Below are 20,533 nucleotides of genomic sequence, written 5' to 3'. Positions count from 1 at the left end.
TGAGACCATGTATATTTGTGAAATGAATTAGGAAGTGCTTTGGAGGTTTAGATCTTTTTGCAGATAAGCTTGCTCTATTAGTTTGACAATTCATGGTGTATTCAATAGTAAGAAAAAGTGAGTGGGACATGCTGTATGAAGTAATGAAATTTTTGATTATGGCGTACACATGGTAAGAATATACCCAGATCCTTGACATAACGTGGCCTTGACAATGCTCCCCGCATACACACTACTCGGACTCTCTCCAGTCACTATCTGGCAGAGTAGATGTAGCAAGATTATACACTAGCTGATCTGGAAGCCTCCTAGAGAGTCACCAATAGGTTCGGTCCGGTGTACTAACTAGTGGCCGGCCTTCAAACACCGTTTTAGAGCTGTACCCTCAAAATGTAAGGAATATTGGATCTTGCCACAATGTTCATCATAATCTCAAAAGTCATCAATCATACTGCATGATGGAAGAGATAGGGAAGGGTTGACCAGAACTTAGCTCTAGAGACTAAACATGGGTTCCACCACTTCAAGCCTCCAATAAGCAAAGTGGTGGTATTGCACCACTTTGCTTATTGGATGAGAGTCATCTACCACCTAGTACTGTCTGGTAACATAGAGGGGTGGCATTCCTCCATGTGGTGTGGGCACCACACCTCGACCCCTGTTTACGTTGATTCACACTTGAGTGTTCACCCACCATGTAACTTATTTCCCCATGTATAAGACGCACATTAATTTTGGGGCCCGAAGTTTGAAAAAAAATGTATTACACAAAGTTATTGAACTCAAGTTTTATTCATCATAAAATTCATACAATTCCTCATAACTTGAATTCAGCACTGTACGAAAATCTTTTCTGAGCCATTTCTGGGCAGAACGTGGCAAAACGTAACCTAATATACCGGTAACAGTGCGAAACAATGAGCGCAAAGACAACAAGCACGAAAAAGCGGGAAATGCAAGTAAAAAAATCTACAACCACTGTGTAAGACGCACCCAGTTTTTTGACCCCAAATTTTTCGAAAAAAGGTACATCTTATACATCGGGAAAAATGGTACTTATGCATGGAGGTTATACCCAGGATTACTAACAGTCCCACCATTGTGAAGGTGCAAGCAGAGGATTTGGCTGTCACAGACCGTCCGGACTTCGCCGAAATTGGGTCCACTTGACTTGATTGTCACCCGAATATCAGTTCCATCAGCGTTTTACTCCCAGGTAGTAAGTGCAGCTTGTCTGGCCTATCTGAGAGAATGTCTGTGGCAACCTCAAGGACCATTACACAAGACTGGATTTCCTATTCGACCTATTGTTTCCTACAGCAACTTGGCATTTCCATCCTTAGCCACACATATATATATAGCATTATAAAACCGTTTAGACGGGTAATACAATTTGGGATTAAGAACTACGATACATTATTTAATAATCTTAAAGACTGTAGACTTGGCGACAATGACAGTTTATTCTCACTAGATGTTACCTCGTTATATATGAATGTAAATGTTGAATACACATTAGATATTATTTGGGATATGTTAAATAAAAACTCGATTCCGATTAATTATACAAAGCTACCTATTAAGGAAATTTTTCACTTAATTAAACTGTTAGTTGAGGCCAACTATATCACCTTTTGAGACAAAGTGTACAAGCAAATATTTGGATTGCCAATGGGTTTGAGTGGCTTAATGTCAGAGATCTATCTCTCAACGATTGAGCATATACATTTGACACCTTTTCAACACCATATCACCTACTATGAGAGGTATTTAGCCGATGTTCTAGTTATTACTGATAGTAGTACTATCCAAGACATTTTACATTCGTTTAATAATATTCATTCTAGACTCAAATTTACATTGGAAAGGGAGGGAGGATACGGATACAAAGTCATTAAACTTTCTTCACGCTTACTTGGGACTCAAATAAAATCCAATTTAGCATCTATCGAAAACCTACAAACACCGGTATGCTTCTACATTATAATAGCTATCACCCGTTCACCTACAAAAGATCGATTATCTTTAATCAATTTCTAAATGGCTATAAATATTCAACGACGGAATCTGCTTTGGGCTCAGAAATACAAATATTAATTAGCAGGTTCTTAAACGGGTTATCCCCTTGCCACAAAAACCGAATTAGGGTACAGGCTAAAGATAGGATACAAAATACTACACCGACCAACAATAATAATATCAAAAAATACTTTATTTCTGTCACAAACAGCTTAATAGATTCTTTAAAGATACCGAATTTAAAATTGTGCCCAAGCCAATACGGAAATTACACACTATACTGAACAATCGCTCGGTTCTTTCCGTGTTTTCAGCACAAATTAATGATCTGGTATACATCATTTCTTGCGGTGATTGCGACTTGTCTTATCAAGGTTCGACGCGATTTTCTCTGAATATTCGTGTAAATCAACTTGAAGCCTCAGTTCGTGCTTCTCGTTCAGCACCATCAGAATTAGCCTTTCATGCCATTAACGAAAAACATACTTTTTTATTTAATGAGGCCAAAATACTTAATGTTCAACGTAATTATACGCAACTGTTAATTGCAGAAACCTAGAAATTAAATTACACGAGAATTCTGTTAATGTTCGGCGGCCATATTTGATCTTCGATGCGTGGACCTTTACGCGCATGCGCGAAGACAAATAATCACTATTTAAGTTTCAGGTTCAACCCTATTTGGTAATTTTCATTCCCGTGATCACGACATACGGTCGAAAAGCGTTGTCAGCTTCAGGAAGGAAAATCGTTTTGAATATTTTCGTTAGATTCTTTTTAATTTTTAATTGTGTTAATTTGGTTTTTAATTATTTATTTTTTACTCTAATGAAGTTTTCGATTTTTTCATTTTAATTTCTGGAGAGTATCATACGGAAGTGTTCTACGTACTATATCGAGGTAAATTCCTCTTATTATTTTACAAATATTAATATCAACGTAGAACGTATTGAATATTACAGCTCTGATTCATACTATCTATGTATGATTTAGTGTGTCGCGTCGATTGTTGTGTTGTGTCGCACCGCAAAAAGACAAATTTTGTTTTATTTATGTCATGGATGTCGAAATTTTTTTTTTAGTAAATATATATATTTTTTGTTTTGAAATGACGAAAATGATCGGTAAACGCAAAAGAATTGCGCTTTCAGTTGAACAAAAACTTGAAATTATTGACAAGTTTGAAAATGGTGCATCCATTAAATCTTTGATTAACCATTATAATGTTGGTAACCAAATGATATGCAACATCGCAAAAAATAAAGGGAAGCATCAGATTTGACATGCGAGTAGTATGTGGTAACGTTTTTCATTTTTTATCTCTTGCCATATTTTTTAAGTAGGTTGCTGAACATTTTTCGATACAGTAAGTCCCTGACTTACACAACTATGGATTTACGTAAATTTTTTTTTCACTCTTATTTTTTTTTTTTTTTTTTTTTTAGGATTGTAAAATTTAAAAAAAATAATAATAATAAGCAATCAATAATGATGCTCACAGCACGCACAAGTGAGATACGGAGTGACAAGCAAAAAAGTAGGAAAGAAGAGAAGTTCTTACAATTTATTTATGTTTTTTTTTTTATATGATTGAAGATTTCAGTGAAGGGGACACACATTTCAACGGCGCCTCCGTAGCCAGGTGGGAAGGAGCAGCAGTGGTAGCACACGCTTCTTGATTAGACCGGGGTTCGAGCCCGTCACCACCAAATACGGAGCATGCGGAAAGGTCAGGGAATGACCACCGCACCGGAGCAATATGGCCTTAGTTGCTAATGCTCCTAAAAACCAAATAACAACAACAACAACACATTTCAACATAAAAACCCACAGAATTCCAGCTATCTGTATTTTCGCAAATGCAATAAGATCGAGTTTACTACCTGTTTATAATTAGATGCACGAACAGAAAAGCCCAATAACATGGAAAGTGCAAAATTGTTTTTATTGTTTTATGGTAGTAACCTCCAGAAATGTGCTTTAGTAAAATGTAAGCGCGCACGGGTTGATAATAGTGAGTTTTCGCCTTAACCCTGTGAAGTTCTTTACAGAAAATTTCATTTTGACCGTTATCGTGGTGCCGACTAAGAGAATAAGTGACAGCGCTACTACTAAATCTACCAAGAAAAGGAAAGCAATCAATTTGGTTCAGAAAATTAAACTAATAAGAATGTATGAAAATGGTCAAAGATTAACAAGTATCGCGCTGAATTCAGATTTGTCAATAATAATATAGTTGCAATATGTTATTAGTCATTTCCGAGTTACGTAAAACTTGACGAAGTAAGAAGTTACGTCTTACATTTACGTGTGTCGAGGACTTCTATATTTTTGGATTAACCAGGAAATCGATTATCCGGGATTTGTTTTTTACAATCTATCCCGAAAAATCTAGAGTCTACTGTATATTTATATATATATGTATGAGTTACTTTATTTTTTTTATTTATATATGTTTTCCCGACTACCTTATGGCCATATCTTGGGACAGTAACACATGCAAAATTGAAAGTAAGTTCATACATTTTGAAAACAATACACAAGCAGGTGACATCTAAGTTTTTCTATTTTTGGTGTATTCTGTATGTCCATGTACCTCATAGACAGTTAAAAACTTAGGAATTGTTTATAAGTATTTTTATTTGAAGATTCAGAATACATATAGCAAATAAAATTATGTTGTTTGTAATCATAAATGAAATTAAATTGAGTCATTTTACTAAAATATGGAATAGCAAGTGCTTAAAAAACGGTACTCACCTTTAAATAAATCTGCCCGTTCTAAAAAAAAAGGGATTAAGGAGGTTGTTAAAGTTAATTTAACGGAATTTTAAAATGGACCCAAGGAAGTAGAAGTGCACATCTCCAATCCTAGGTTGTCATTAAAGAAAGAAGAAATCATTAAGAGTGAATTAAAACGGTTAATATAGTGTGATGGAGCCAATAGTCGTTACGAAGGACTTTCGTTGGTTATAACGTCTTCAGTTGGCAAATTGGGCGGGAAGTAAATGCGTGCTGTATTTCAAAGGTTGTCTGTACTTCCCATGATGCTCTTTTGGACATGTGGGAATGTCAACTGCGAGAGGTTCCAAGCCGGGGAAAGGTTGAAGGGAAGTTTCATGTTTACGATGTTGAGGTTAGAATGGTGCCGAAACCATTCGATAATAAGTGCTTCATAGTGAAGAATTTTGTGGCTGGATTTGAGTTTAATAATGGTAATAGCGGAATCAACTGGGGGGGGGTATGAGCATGTATTGTAAGTTCTGTACTGGATTGGCCTGTTCTAAAACTGTTTTGGTGGTAGTATGCGCGGGTGTTGGCGGTTTTAGAAGAACCAAATTTCGTGGTGGTGCTGCCGATGTAGCAGGCATCACAGGTGGGCTGGCATTTAATAAGATAAATAATATTGTTAAGGTCACTAGTGGGGTATTTATATATGTCTTTATAGGAATTAAAAAAGGATCCTAGTTTATTGTGTGCGGAAAAGGTGAGCGAAATGTCTGTACCTTTAAATATGCGGTGGAATTGTCCTGCAAGTTCATTATGGTAGGGGAGAATTATGCGTGTGCTTTTACTTCCCGCCCAATTTGCCAACTGAAGACGTTATAATCAACGAAAGTCCTTTCATAACGACTATTGGCTCCGTCATACTATATTATCCCTTTTAATTCACTCTTAATGATTTCTTCTTTCTTTAATGACAACCTAGGACTGGAGATGTGCACTTCTACTTCCTTGGGCCCATTTTAAAATTCCATTAAATTAACCTTAACAACCTCCTTAATCCCTTTACTTTACCTCCCCACCTAAATGATTTAATCACCATTCTTTTTTAAAAAACTATTGTGGATTTATTCAAAGGTGAGTACTGTTTTTTAAGCACTTGCTATTCCATATTTTAGTCTAATACTCACGGTATTATAAGATTTCTATAATTTCTAGCAATGAGTCATTTTCTTTATTTTTTTTTTAGGTTGAATTTGAAGGTGCCAAACATGAAGTTCGTCGTTTACAAGAAGATGTGGAGGCTCTCAATTCTCAGGTAGAAGAATTAGCTTCTCTGAAACGAATTGCAGAAAAGCAACTTGAAGAAGCTCTAGAAGCATTGCAATCGGAGAGGGAACAGAAATATGCCTTAAAGAAAGAACTTGATCAAAGATTGAACTCAGAGTCAATCTTTAATCTAAACAACTTGGCCTTTACAGGATTTGGACTTGGAAGTAAGCTTTGCCCAAAAGGCAGTAGTATTGGTAATTGCATGACATCTAATTCTGTACCTTTATGTGGTTGTCCTTTCAGTGGTTGTAAGCATTTAATAGTTATAAAAAAAAAGAAAACTAGAATATGTGCATGTTGCCATATCATAATAAACATTTTAGTTACTAGTTTTATTTCTTGTTTGGCTCCTTGAAGCTGTATGAACAATAAAGTTTGCTTTTGGGCTCAGCCGGCAACTAATTAGGTTGATTATATCATATACTGGAAGAATATTATTTCAGATTTTAGTTTTTGTTTTCATTTTATTTTATTTTTTTCATACTCAGTGACAGTGTAATGTAATTTTACTTTTGAGAAGTTATATCTATTTATGGCTATGAAATACAGTAAGAAATACTAATTTACCACATGTACTTATGTATTACTTATGTGCAATATCACAATAGTTACATTAATATCATTGAGCTACTCCTGTGGGGTAAGATGGGGGTGAAAAAGATTATAACCTACATTTAACTACTAAGAACTGAGAGAGTTAATGAGTTACTCTCAGTTCTTACCAAAATTACTGGGAAGGAAGTTACAGTATATGACTATATAAAAATGGAAATTTACAGTGATGAAAATACAGTTAATATAAATACAGCTTTTCTGTAGATTTTCTTCCCTGTAATTTTGGTGAGAACCAAAATACCTCATTCCAACCCTCCTGGTTGTCACAAATACATAAAACTACAGACAATAATTACCAAAAAAAAATGGCAAATTGTGGTGAAGAAAGTACAGTAAAATGTCAGTTATCCAGGGCTCAATTATCCGTAAGGTCAGATTAACCGTGGTCCTCTACATGTATGTATGTAGTTTTATTTTTAACAAACATTTAAAGAATATTTATCTGTGTGAGTGGATTCGTAAAGTACATACAGGAAATCACAGTCACTTCTCTCATTTTGCCACCTGGTAAATCACGTCAGATGTTTTTAAACCAGCAAATGCAAAGCCAAGTGTCTTGAAACACCTGCTACATTTCTAAGGCAAAATAATATACAAGTGCAACCTATTCGCATTTGTCTACTCAACATCGTGAAAGCGTGTTGCTGTGCTTGCTGTATGTTGTACATAATATTTATCTCTCATTTCAACCCCTAAAAATGTCAGGTAAATCAAAACTAGTTTTTTAAACAGTGGAAAAGAAATTGGAAATTATTAAAAGACCTGAAAAAGGTGAAAGTTTTTCAAAGCTTGCAGACGAATTTGTAATTGGCCAGCAAACTGTAAGGAACATCATTAAAATTCAGCCCAATATAGATAAATTTGTTTCTAAATGTGACACATTTGCTTGTGCTTCACAAAGAAAATCGCTCAAAGGTGCTACAAATGAACAACTTGAAAGTGTAATGATAAAGTGGTTTTTACAATAAAGAGCTGACGGAACTCCAATATCTGGACCAATGATTTTAAGCAAGGCAAACTATTTTTTTTACAAATTATAAATGCCTGGAACACCTACATTTTCATCTGGTTGGTTTAAACGATTTAAAGACAGGCATGGTATAAGAGAGTTAGAGATAAAGAGTGAAAAGCTTAATGCCAATAATGTGGGAGCAACTTTATTCTGTGTTGAATTAACTATGATTATTAAAGAAAAGGGTCTTGTTCCATCGCAAATTTACAATGCAGACAAGACTGGACTTTATTGGCGAGCAATGCCAAAAAGCCTTTATTGGCAATGCCAACATTGGCATTGCCAATGTTGGCAAAACCACATGTTGGCTTCTGTACAAGAAAGAAATGTACCAGTATATAAAATTAGCAAAGACAGGATAACAATTTTATGCTGCGCAAACGCTTCAGGGGATGACAAATTAAAATTAACCGTAGCGTGAAAATCAAAATCTCCTAGAAGTTTAAAGGACACTACTAATATTCCAAGAGATTATTGTAATCACTGATTGATCTGCATGGATAACTAGGGATATATTCGAAAAGTGGTAGACAGAAAAATTCGTTCCTCACGTTAAAAAGTTTGTCTCATAAAGGTTTCCCCCACAAAGCAATTTTGTTATTAGATAATGTTCCATCCCATCCTCCATTGGAAAAACAATCTGCAGAAAATGGCGATATTGTTGCCATTTATCTTTCACCCAACATAACACCACTGGTACAACCTGTGGACCAGCAGGTGATTGAGAACATGAAACGATTGTATAGAAAGACCTTGATGATGGACTTTATCATGGAAGAAAGAATCTTCTTTTATTTTTGAAGTCACTAACAATTAAAAGATGCTGCTATAACATTTCTACTGTATGGGAGGAAGTTAAAAGAAAAACAGTTATAAACTCGTTCAAAAAAATTTTGCCCGATGAATTTGTAATCGCCGACAGTAACTTGGAAGTGGGAGACTCAAATAACACTGTAGAAATCGTTCCTGATATTTTAAAAAACTCAGTTGAAAATATTGAAAGATGCAAAGACTTAGACTAGGCATGTTTCAATGCTTAAATATAGACAAAAATGAACCCGGCTATGAAAAAACAACTGACAATGACTTAATCCAAAGTGTGAAAGGACCTAATGAGGACGATGATGAGGAACTACAGTCAGTTTGCAAAGTAAGTTTAATGAAGCCCTAACAGTTGCAGAGACATTACTTAAATTCGTAGAAAGTCAAGATGATGTAGATTATATTGAAATTTTACAAATTTGTGGACACATAAGTAAAATAAAAGAAAAAATAATGCTAAAAAAAAATAAAATAAAATAATCGACATTTTATTGTACAGTTAATAATCTTAGGAAACAAAAAACAGAATCAGACTGACTCCTGGATTGATGTGGAATGAAAACTACTGGATCTGGAGAGCTTATGGAAGTAGTAGGTTTATAAAACTTATAAAGCTACCAAGGCAATCAATGGGATGTGAGTATACAGAAGTCTCTGTAAACTGGGATATTTGAAAAACAAAAGATATACTTGAAGCAACCACTGTGATTAAATCTGTGTTCTAGGGTAATTGATCATGGATTATGAAATGGAAGAAGAGCTACTTGGAGGTAGACCAAGATCTGAAACCAGGTGGGGGAGGGCAAAAATTTTGGAATTGAAGACAGCTCGAGCGAAAAGACAGTGATAATGGTTGATTTTGAAGAGGGTGAGGAAACTGGGATGGGAAGGGAAACATAGGAAAGGATCGGGGATGTAGAATGGGAAGTGCGAAAAGGGAAGCTTGAATATTGTAGAGTAACTTACTGAATCCAATCTCAGCTCAATAGTTGGGGCTTGTATTTGAGAGTCTTGCTGGAAAATCTTAGTCTTCTTGTCAAAAGTGTCTTTTTAAGATTTTAGTATAACTTAAATTGAAGTAAGGTTTATCAGAGGGGACAGCTTGCTTTTTTTTGTTCATGGATACTCTGAAGCATTTTATAAAGTAAGATTCTTTGAAGGTGCTGGAGTAGAGGGTCAATTTAGAGCATGGTTTTGTTGGAGAAATCCTACAATCTTCTGTAGCTTAGTGTGTGTGATGCAGTTTCAGATGTATTTATTCTAGTATATTGGACAGCCTTCATGTGTTCTTATATTCTTTTTTTTTTCAAGTCTTCTGTAGACTTTGCCAATGCAATGAATTGCAAGAGTACTGCAGGTAATGAACTGGACCTCTCCAGTTGGATGGCTGTTGGTTGTTCCTGGAGAGCTTCTGTTTTAAGGATTAGATGCCTGCATGCAAAGTGGGTCTGTTGTAGTCTTTGGATGCTTTTGCTATGATACTGTTGTAAGCTGGAATTGTATGTAAATAGTGAGGTGGTCTTTTAGGTTTCTCTCTGCTTTGAACGATTATTGAAGTTGTGAATAGTGTTTTTGATGATCTGATATATGATTTGTGAACAGCTTCATGCTACTCCTCTGTCCTGTGTAGTGCCATATAAAGTCTGCTGGGTAGACATTCTTTCTGGCTGTTGATCTGATGGTGTCAATTTCCTGTTGGAGGACTTATGGGTGGTTATATATTATTAGGACTCTGAGAACCTACAATTTGATGACTCCTATCTTAGTATTGGTGAGATGATTTGAACTTCAGGATACATCCTGTGTCTTTGAGCTTTCGATAGACTGTCCTGTTTAATCTGTTTGCCGTTCTGGCCATCAAATACAGGCACCAACTAGCAGCTGAGATTGAATTCATAAGTTATTTTTCGGTATTCATGCTTCCCTTCTCTCACTTCCTATTTCGCATTCTGCTCCCCCTTTCCTGTGTTCTCCCCTTTCACCCCTGTTTTCTCACCCTTTCCAAAATTCAGATTTATTACTGGTTTTTACCCATCATGCCTTCAACTTTAAAGGTTATAGTTGCTTCCCCACCTGGTTTCGGCCACTGTTCTTTGTTTCCCACTCTTTATCTCCAGGTGACCCACCTTTCGTTTCATAATCATTAATCATTTACCCTAGACCTCAGATTTAATCAAACTGGTTACTTCAAGTACATACTTTGTTTTTCAAATACCCTAGTTCTCCTATGACTACTGAATACAGTGCTGTTTTTTGTATTCTCTCTCTCTCTCTCTCTCTCTGTCTTGTGAACTCCTCTGACCTTGAAGTTGTCCTGGAGTATAAACAGGAATTTTATTTATATTAATATAATTATATTCCTTGTAATTAATTTATAACTTTGGCTGTTATCTTAGTCTGCTTTTTCGGCCCCTTATGAAAATAAAAAGCAACTTCCTGAAACATTGCTAAACTGTTTAATTTTTTTTATCGTGGTGTGGTAGATTAGTATCTCTTATTGTCTTTCATATCCATATGATGAGTAACTACATAATGCCACTCTTTCAACTAATTATATCTATTTATCTGTTCCCCTTTTTTTTCTTTTTTGCCACAGTTTATTCTCCATTTCCTAAACAGCATAGAGCTATGCTGTAATATTAATTTTTATAAATGAATATTTTTTCTGTTTTATTTATTGTTAAATTTATGTAGCTTCATTATTAGTATTGACAGCAGTTATTAATTAGATCAGGAACAACGGTCGATTTTTAACGATCTCTAAAAATCTTAATTTTTGTTTTGAGTAAATTGAGATTTTACTTTTGCCCTTAAAATGACAGAAGCCTACATATTTCCTTTTTAATTAATTTATTTATCATTTATATATTCTGGGTCTTAATGAAATGAATGTATTTTTTTAGTGTTTGTATTGCTTTAGTTTTTTAAATGAACTCTTTAAATATTTTGTTATATATAAATTACAGAATTTAGTATAGGCTTATTTTTGTTAAAAGAATATTTGGAAGACCTTCGTAAAGTAATTGAATAATCACTGTACACATTTTTTTTTGGAAACTGCTTACCCTTCAGAGTTGTTTATATCTTTTCAGGGGAAATATTCTTCTAAACTGGTTAAATTTGCAAGTTGTGGCTTGATCAGTTAGCCTTTTTATTAATCCTAGGAATAATGCCTTCTTAATAGTAATTTTTTTTTTTGAAAAGTTTCATGTGTATAAAAATTCATGTGAAGTAGTGATTAAATTTGAGGGTACTGGTGAATTAGCCGTTATTTACTGGTCCTTCATCCAATTTTGTGATCTGCTCCCTCTATAGTGATTTCAAAATTGTTCAATGTTGAACAATTTTGCAATCACTATAGAGGACCCAGAAGAGAAATCATTATGTAAAAATGAGAAAGGTGCCAGAATCTAACAGAATATATCCATCTATATTAAAGTAGGCAGCAGGAGATGTGTTCAAATCGTTAGTTGTCAATAATGGAAGTATTTTCTTGGATTACAGGAAAATCTCTAAAGATTGCAGCTGTACAAATAGTTCTCTAGATGGTCTCTAAGGGTAAAATGGACATGAACATATGTTTGACCTTAATTTTTGTTATCAGAAAAAATAATTATGAATTTCATAGTTAAGGATGTAGTGCAGTGATAGTTGAACAGGACGAGATAGACAATTCTCTCCATGCACTTACTTCATCATTTGAAACGTTTCCTTATGCATTTTTGCACAGTCGAACACAAAACTTGATGTTTGCTCTTTGTTTAATTTTTTTTTTTCTTTTCTTTTTTCATTTCTTTGTTTCATCAGGAGAGATGTGCAGTTCAGCTCACACCATGTTCTGAAATGGTGGCAATTTCCACTGACCTTGACTTGGTGTTCAAAGAAAATCACTCTTTCATTTCATCTTTACTTTTAGTAGATGGCAGCACCAGCACTCATCTCATAATACGTGTCATTTTCCAATTGCTGCACTATGTATATACAAGGCCCTTGTATATACATAGTGCTTAACCACTGTTTTACACAATTCCTTAGAAAACAGGCCTTGTGTGTTGGGTTGCATTATATCATCAAAGTTTCTTGCGACAACTGACTAATTGGTTAAAATAAATTTATTAAAATAAAAATGATATATACATAAGACAAAACAGAAATAAAATAAGATAAAAGCGTTAAAATACATAGATAGTAGCTTTTGAAGCGGAGTGCCTCTTCATCAGCTAGTGAGTGAATGGTGTACTTCAGTATATATTGATTGTTACAATAGCACAAGTCAGCTGGGCATGATCATGTATCACGAGTCTGGTGTCGGTAAAGCAGAATTACGTACACGTGATGATCGCCAGCACTCATCGCACTGCAATACAGTACATTCTATAATAGGGTGCAAGTCTACTCCCCCTCGTCCGATTCATAGTAATATTATTGGTGGCTATGTGTAGTGCTTCAAGCCATGAGCGCTGGCGGTAATCATGTGAACAGTCGACGATTTCAATATCCCGTTGGGGATCAAGATCGTGCTACTCGAACCAATATGTCCGGCGACTGCGGAACGTTCAAAATTAGTGGTTCGCAGAACCACCTCATGCTCAGAAACCCAATCTTGTTTGGATCAGGTTTCTGAGCATGAAGTGGCTCTGCGAACCGCTAATTTTGAACACTTCGCAGTCGCTGAACATTATTGGGTTGAGCAGCACGATCTTAATCCCCAATGTGATATTGAAATCGTCGACTGTTCACGTGATTACTGCCAGCGCTCATGGCTTGAAGCACTACACATAGCCAACAATAATAGTACTATGAATCGGATGAGAGGGGTATACTTACACCCTATTATAGAATGTACTGTATTGCAGTGCGATGAGCGCTGGCGATCATCACGTGTACGTAATTCTGCTTTACCGACACCAGACTCGTGATACATGATCATGCCCAGCTGACTTGTGCTATTGTAACCATCAATATATACTGAAGTATACCATTCACTCACTAGCTGATGAAGAGGCACTCCGCTTCGAAAGCTACTATCTATGTATTTTAACGCTTTTATTATATATATTTTAACTCTTTTATCTTGTTGTATTTTAATGCTTTTATCTTATTTTATTTCTGTTTTATCTTATGTATATATAATTTTTATTTTAATAAATTTATTTTAACCATTTAGTTGGTTGTCACAAGAAACTTTGATATGTTACACAATTCCATTAGGTAAAACAGTGGTTAAGCTGTAGGTATCATAAATTTGGAAGCAGCATTCTAGGAAAGGTACAAACCTGCTAGAAAGGTTACAGAGAAGTGCAGTGAGATTAGTTTATGGTGCAAAAGGTTATTCTTACAGGGAGAAGTTTCATTTTAAAACTTTAAAAGGATTAAGAAAACTGGGCACCAAGAACATCTCTCTCATTTAGACTGCATATATAAGAAGATATAAATTTAAATTAGGAAAAATAACTGCAAACTAGGTATAATAAAATTTACTTTTAATTAAATAATACTTGGCTATTACAGTAAACTTCTTTCTAAGCAGTTTAAATCTTGCTGCCTGCAAAAACACATGAACAGATAATACAAGATAACTCCAAACTTCTTATAAACAAATTTCTGCCTAAACCTTGGGGAAATGGAAAGTTTATATAAATTTAGAGGATTAGATAAATATTTGAATAAAAGAAGTGAATGCAGGCTGTTTGGGTTACAAGAGGTAGTATTTTTATTTATTTTTTAAGCTGATGACTCATAAGTCTAAGGTAAGATGACTGATATGCTCATTGCAGTCAGAGAATATGTACTGAATGTATTTCAGTTTACTTTAAAGAAACTCATCCAAACTAAATACACTCTTTGCAAGATCTTTGTTAGTTTTTTTTTTTTTTTAAGTGGACTGGGGAATTGTTTTATTTTATTTATTATTTTTTTACTTTTAATTTAATGAGCTATTCAGTCCAGCCTATTATGAGGCTTGCTAGCCTAAATGTAATAATGAATGTTGAGTGAATGTTACACAAATGTACGTAATAATCTGGTAAAGTCCCTAAAAGGTATGACAGGAATTATATAATGGGTACCAAGAAAGGCTTAAGTTCTGCAAATTGCAGCTTCTGCAGACTAGGCACCTATGAGGTGATCTAATTGAGGTGTACAAGGCCTTGAATGGATTGAGCAAGCTCAATGCTAATGGGACTCTTTCTCTTGCTCAGATTACTTACCTGAGGGGCATAAATTTAAATTGAGGAAAGACAGTTGTAGAATAGATGTGCAGAAATTTGCTTTTAGCCATCAGATGGTTGATAGTTGGAACAAACTTCCATCTGTTGTAGTGGATGTTAGCAGCTTAAATAAGTTCAAGGCAGAACTAAACAAACTAAACTTAAATAAGTTCAAAGCAGAACTAAACAAACTAAATGAATATTTTGCATCAACATTCACACATGAGGAGTTATTCAGCGAGGGGAATGCCAGCGGTGTATTCAAGTCTGGCAGTAAGCTAGATAATCTTGTAATAACTGAGAGTAAAGTGGAGGAGAAATTGTTGAAGATAAACACAAGAAAGGCACCTGGAGTGGATAGACTGGAGATGTGCAAATGTGACCCCAATTCACAAAGGAGGATCAAAGGCTGACATAAGTAATTATAGACCTGTGAGTTTAACTTCTGTTCCAGGAAAATTAATGGAGCCACTGGTTAAAGAAGCACTGCAGGATCATCTAGACAAGACTTCAGTTATAGCTCGGACACAGCATGGTTTTGTTAAGGGAAAGCCTTGCCTGACCAATTTGATTGGATACTGTGATGCAGTCACAAAAGAACTGGATGCAGGGAATAACTTTAATATTATATACTTGGATCTTAGAAAGGCTTCTGATACTGTTGCATATGGAAGACTGCTACACAAATTGGAGCAGTGTGGCACTGGAGGCAAATTGCTGCTATGGATAAAGGGGTGGTTGAGGGGGAGAAGACAGAGAGTGGTAATCAATGGACACTGCTCATCATGGACTAATGTTATTAGTGGAGTCCCTCAGGGTTCAGTGTTGGGTCCATTATTGTTTTCTGTATTTATAAATAATATTGATGATGGTATATCAAGCTTAATGTCCAAGTTTGCAGATGATACAAAGGTTGACAGGATTGTTAAGGACACTACTGATGCTATTCTGCTGCAACAGGATCTGAAAAGGTTGAGCAGATGGGCTGAAAGGTGGCAAATGAAGTTTAGCATTGACAAATGTAAAGTACTACATATGGGAAACAGCAACCCCAGAGCAACTTCTCAGCTCTGTGGCACTACACTGACAGGACCTGGGGGGTAATTGTGCAAGCAGATATGAAGTTCTCTGAGCAGTGCAGACGGTCTGCAAGAGTAGCTCATGGTGTCTTGTCAATGATATACAGGAATTTTTCTAGCAGGGATAAGCAGGTGATTATTCCCTTGTATAAGGCAATGGTCAGGCCACACCTTGAGTACTGTATACAGGTCTGGAGGCCTCATTTCAAGAAGGATGTAGAGCTGCTGGAACGAGTACAGAGAAGGGCAACAAGGTTAGTGAATGGAACAAAGGGTTGCTCTTACGAAGAAAGGCTTAAGTTTTGCAAATTACAGTGTCTGGAGACTAGGCACCGGCGAGGTGATCTGATAGAGGTGTATAAAGCCTTGAATGGTTTGAGCATGCTCAATGCTGATGGGATTCTTCCTCTTGCTCAGAATAATCACCTGAGAGGGCATAAATTCAAATTGAGGAACGACAGATGTAGGATAGATGTGTGGAAGTTTGCCTTTAGCCAGCGGGTGGTTGTTAGGTGGAACAGACTTCCATCCCTTGTTGTGGAAGTTGATAGCCTAAATAAATTTAAGGCTCCACTGGACAGGTATTTTGAGTGAACGGAGGGGTGAAGTGGAAGTTTTTTTTTGGCTGATGCTGCATAAGCTTGCTTTCTTGTATCATATGCCTCTACTAATACTAACATTTGGAGTGAATGGATGGGTGAAATGGGAAAGTTTTTTTTTTTTGGCTCATGCTATAAGCTTGCTTTCTTGCATCATATGCCTCTACTAATGCTAATGCTGAAATTTCTCACTCTCTCTCTCTCACAGTTAGATTTCGTATTAAGCAGATATATGACTAAATGACAGGATTAGAACAAAAAATAGTTGGAAAGCCAACACAAACATTGAATCTTCATTTCATGCAAACTTAACAGTTAACATTACAGCAAAACAATGTTCATCCAAAATGATTATTAAGTGAATTGTTAAATGTCTGTTCTTGCGTATTCATTTTATCATGTGCTTCATTTATTTATAAAGTTAACGTTGAAGCATATAGAAATGTCTTGCTCAACATTTGTGGATTAGTGTTAGGGTTTCTATGATCTGTATTAGTATTGGATTTCTTGTCATGTGGAAAGAGTGCCAGTTTTTTATTAATCATTAATATTGTTAAGGCTCCTGCCTAGTTTTCACATCTTGTTTGTGAAACTGCAGATATTTTATCTTGTTAAAAATGATGTGTGTTTGTGAATATTCCAAACTTACGGCATAAGCCCATTATGCTCCACCTAAAAGTTAATTTTATTTATGCCAGTACACTCTAATTATTATATGCAATTGGTATATGTTAAAGATGGTTGGTTAATTAAAATATTTAAATAAAAAAAAAGTTCTTGTTTATACTTCAACATGAACAGTATGTCAGAAGAGTATTAATAATGTTGATGGAGAATAGAGAATACAATCATTAACCGTATTTAGCAGTCACGTGAGATTGAACCGCAGTACAGTCAGTTCTGCTATAACGCACATTTTTGCTACATGAATTTGCTCCATGACTGGTATATTAGGGAACAATGCAAGTACAACATGATTTTCACATTGGTTCATGTGTGATTTCGTCTGTGACTAACACCAGGTGAACAAAAAACCTGGCACCAAGCTGAAAGCAGGGACCTGCGCAGCAATACATACAAGTTTACGAAGCTTAAAAAATGTCAAACATCAAATGTGTGAGAGCTATATTTCCTATTTACTGTAGTTGTATTGGTCAGAGACACACTGTTGTCATTTGCTGTATTCACAAGATAACACATTATATTGTAGGCCGACTCATGTTTTCAGGAGCTCATTTTTCGGTTCGAACAGAAATTTCGTGACACATGATAGCGTGAGCAGAAGAGCACATTTCTGGAGATCACTACCATAAAACAATAAAAACAATTTACAGTTTATTGGGCTTTTCTGTTAGTGCAATCTAATTATAAATAGGTAGTAAACTCGATCTTACTGCATTTGCGATAATACTGATAATTCTGTGGGTTTTTCCATTATTATGGTGAAATTGCTTCCCCTTCACTGAAATCTTCAATCATATAAAAAACATAAATAAATTTTCAGAATCTTCTCTTCATTCTTATTTTTTAAGCTTCATAAACTTGTCTCATTTGTGCATCCCATGTTCATTGTTATTGACTGCTTATCTATTTTACTGTTTTAAATTTTACAATCCAAAAAAAGAAGAAAATGTCAGTGAACAGAAATATCAATTAAGCAAACTTCATATCTTGTCATGGTAAAGTGTTATATTTACTGTAATATTTATTTATTTAATAGAAAATTAAGATGTTTAAACCTGTTTTAGCAATTTTATTGGGTTTCTAACTTTTTTTTAGTGTTTTACTTACCAGACTGAACATTTATTTTGAGAGCTCTATCCCTATCCCTATTTTTCCCATAAGTCCGGTTGTTTTTAATGGGTGAAATACCATAATGTTGAGATTTTTAGGAACACATGTACTGTATTATAGCAGAACTGACCATACACTCAAAGCACATATGCTTCTGCACTCTCAGGCATGATCACTCGGCTACATCAGGCCATTATATAAACTCTTAAAACTCCTAACCCTTAAAAATTAAACTGATGGCCGATTTTTTTTTTTATACTAAAAACAGAAGAATTAAATTATTGATGAAATTTACAGACTGCATGCCTCTGTGTTAATAGGCAATACAGCAAACCTCCGCTATTCGCAGTTTCGCGATCGCCGATTTAATATAAAGTGAAACCAAAAAAAATGTGAATTTTAAAGCGCCATGAATATTTTCCGCCATAAAAAAACATGGGCGTGGCTAAAATTATCTTTCCCGGTCAAAACAGCACTCAGTGGGTGGGGGGAGAGGAATCGCGAGCGTGAATGTTTCTCGCTAATCCTTGTTCAGTAAGTGTTATGCGCTTGTCATGGAAGGTTTTGTTGTTTGCTTTTAATTTATTGAATAAATTTATCAATTTCTAAATTGATATGCTTACAAAAATGATAAATCTACCATGTTGCAGTGTAAAACAGACTTTTCCAGTGTGTTAACGGAAGAAAGTGACTTTATTGTGGACAAGTTCTTTCTAACCCATACAAAAATATGGCTACGAATAACAAGGGAAATGTGAAAAGATCAAAGAAGGTGATAATCAAAGACAGGCTGCCAGGGCAGGTCATCGGGTTTTGTCAATGATATATAGGAATTTTGCTAGCAGGGAAAAGGAGGTGATTATCCCTCTGTATAAGGCAATGGTCAGGCCATGCCTTGAGTACTGCGTATAGGTCTGGAGGCCTCATTTTAGGAAGGATGTAGATTTACTTGAGCGTGTACAGAGAAGGGCAACAAGATTGGTGAGGGGAATGAAGGGATCCTCTTACCAAGAGAGGCTTAAGTTCTGCAAATTGCAGTAGCTGGAGACTAGGCACCTGCGTGGTGATCTGATTGAGGTGTATAAGGCCTTGAATGGGTTGAGCACGCTGAATTCTGATGGGATCCTTCCACTTGTTCAGATTACGAACCTAAGGGGGCATAAATTCAAATTAAGGAAAGACAGATGTAGATTAGATGTGGGGAAATTTGCCTTTAGCCAGCGGGTGGTTAATTGCTGGAACAAACTTCCATCTGTCGTGGAAGTTGATAGGTTGAATAAATTTAAGGAGGAACTGGACAGGCGGAGGGAATGGTGTGATTTTTTTTTTTTTTTTTTTTTTTTGGCTGATGCTGCATAAGCTCATACACTTGCTTTCTTGCATCAAATGCCACTGCTGCTACTACTACTACTACTACATTAGCAAATAAAATTGAGTTATTAGACAAAATTTCTAATGGTGAAAGTGTCTCCTCAGTGGCAAAACATTATAAAATCAATGAGTTAACGGTACGATCAATCAAAAAATCAGAAGAAAAAATCCGCCGTAGTGTCCGTGAAAATGCGCTAATTGCTTCAAAAATTTGCTCTGTAACTCGTGATGTTAAATTGGAAAAATCTTAAAATCTGTGGATAGAAGACCGAACTCAAAATAAAATTCCGTTAAGTTCACTCATCATTCGTGAAAAGGCAAAACTCCTTTATCAACACTTTAGCGAAACTGGTGATAGCACTGGCAGGATAAGTTTTTTTTGCTAGCAAAGGCATTTTATTACATTTAATATTAAATTGTTTCTTATTTTCATTTCGATGCCATATGCTTGCATTTCACTATGTACTGTCTATGTACATAGTCATATTATGAAGGTACATATAATACATACATAGACAAAATTTTAGACTAGTTTTTCTTATATATTTCATACTTTGGAACGGAACCTCTTTATTACTATGGGAGCCATAACTCAGTATTCGCGACATTTCTCAGAAACGTAACCCCCGCGAATAGCCTGGGTTTACTGTACTAGGTGGTAAATGATCCTCTCAACTGGTGCAAAATCTCTCTACCCCATTCTGTCAAATTCATCTGTTAGCTCTATTGATTTCCCAATTCCACTAATCATTTGGAACTCTTTGACGTACCCCAGTCCAACTTTCCTAACAGTGAGGTATTTTTCCTTGGCAATTTTAGTTCATAACTTCAGATGGCTTCAGTTTTCTAGCACATGGATCCAGCTGTTGAGATGCTACGGCTTTTGCAATTGGTATTGACCTCGCACAGATTGTTCATTTACCTACCAGACAATATTAACCACACAGCCAACACTCT

General features: G+C 35.6%; 1 protein-coding gene across 3 annotated transcripts in view; it reads left to right on the top strand.

Moving 5' to 3' along the window:
- BicD (Microtubule-associated protein Bicaudal D) overlaps positions 1-20,533 on the top strand; it is a 180,472-nt gene that overhangs the window by 64,413 nt on the left and 95,526 nt on the right. For all 3 annotated transcript variants that reach the window (XM_090370923.1, XM_090370925.1, XM_090370924.1), the window contains exon 4: positions 5,993-6,239. In XM_090370923.1, the coding sequence (XP_090227049.1) occupies positions 5,993-6,239 (247 nt within the window). The remainder of the gene's footprint in view (positions 1-5,992; positions 6,240-20,533) is intronic.

The sequence above is a fragment of the Mastigoproctus giganteus genome, chromosome 3 (assembly GCF_048544385.1).
Source record: "Mastigoproctus giganteus isolate SK-2022 chromosome 3, ASM4854438v1, whole genome shotgun sequence".
In the NCBI taxonomy this organism is placed as follows: domain Eukaryota; kingdom Metazoa; phylum Arthropoda; class Arachnida; order Uropygi; family Thelyphonidae; genus Mastigoproctus; species Mastigoproctus giganteus.
Note: the sequence above shows the minus strand (reverse complement) of the source record. Positions and strands in the feature narration are given on the sequence as shown.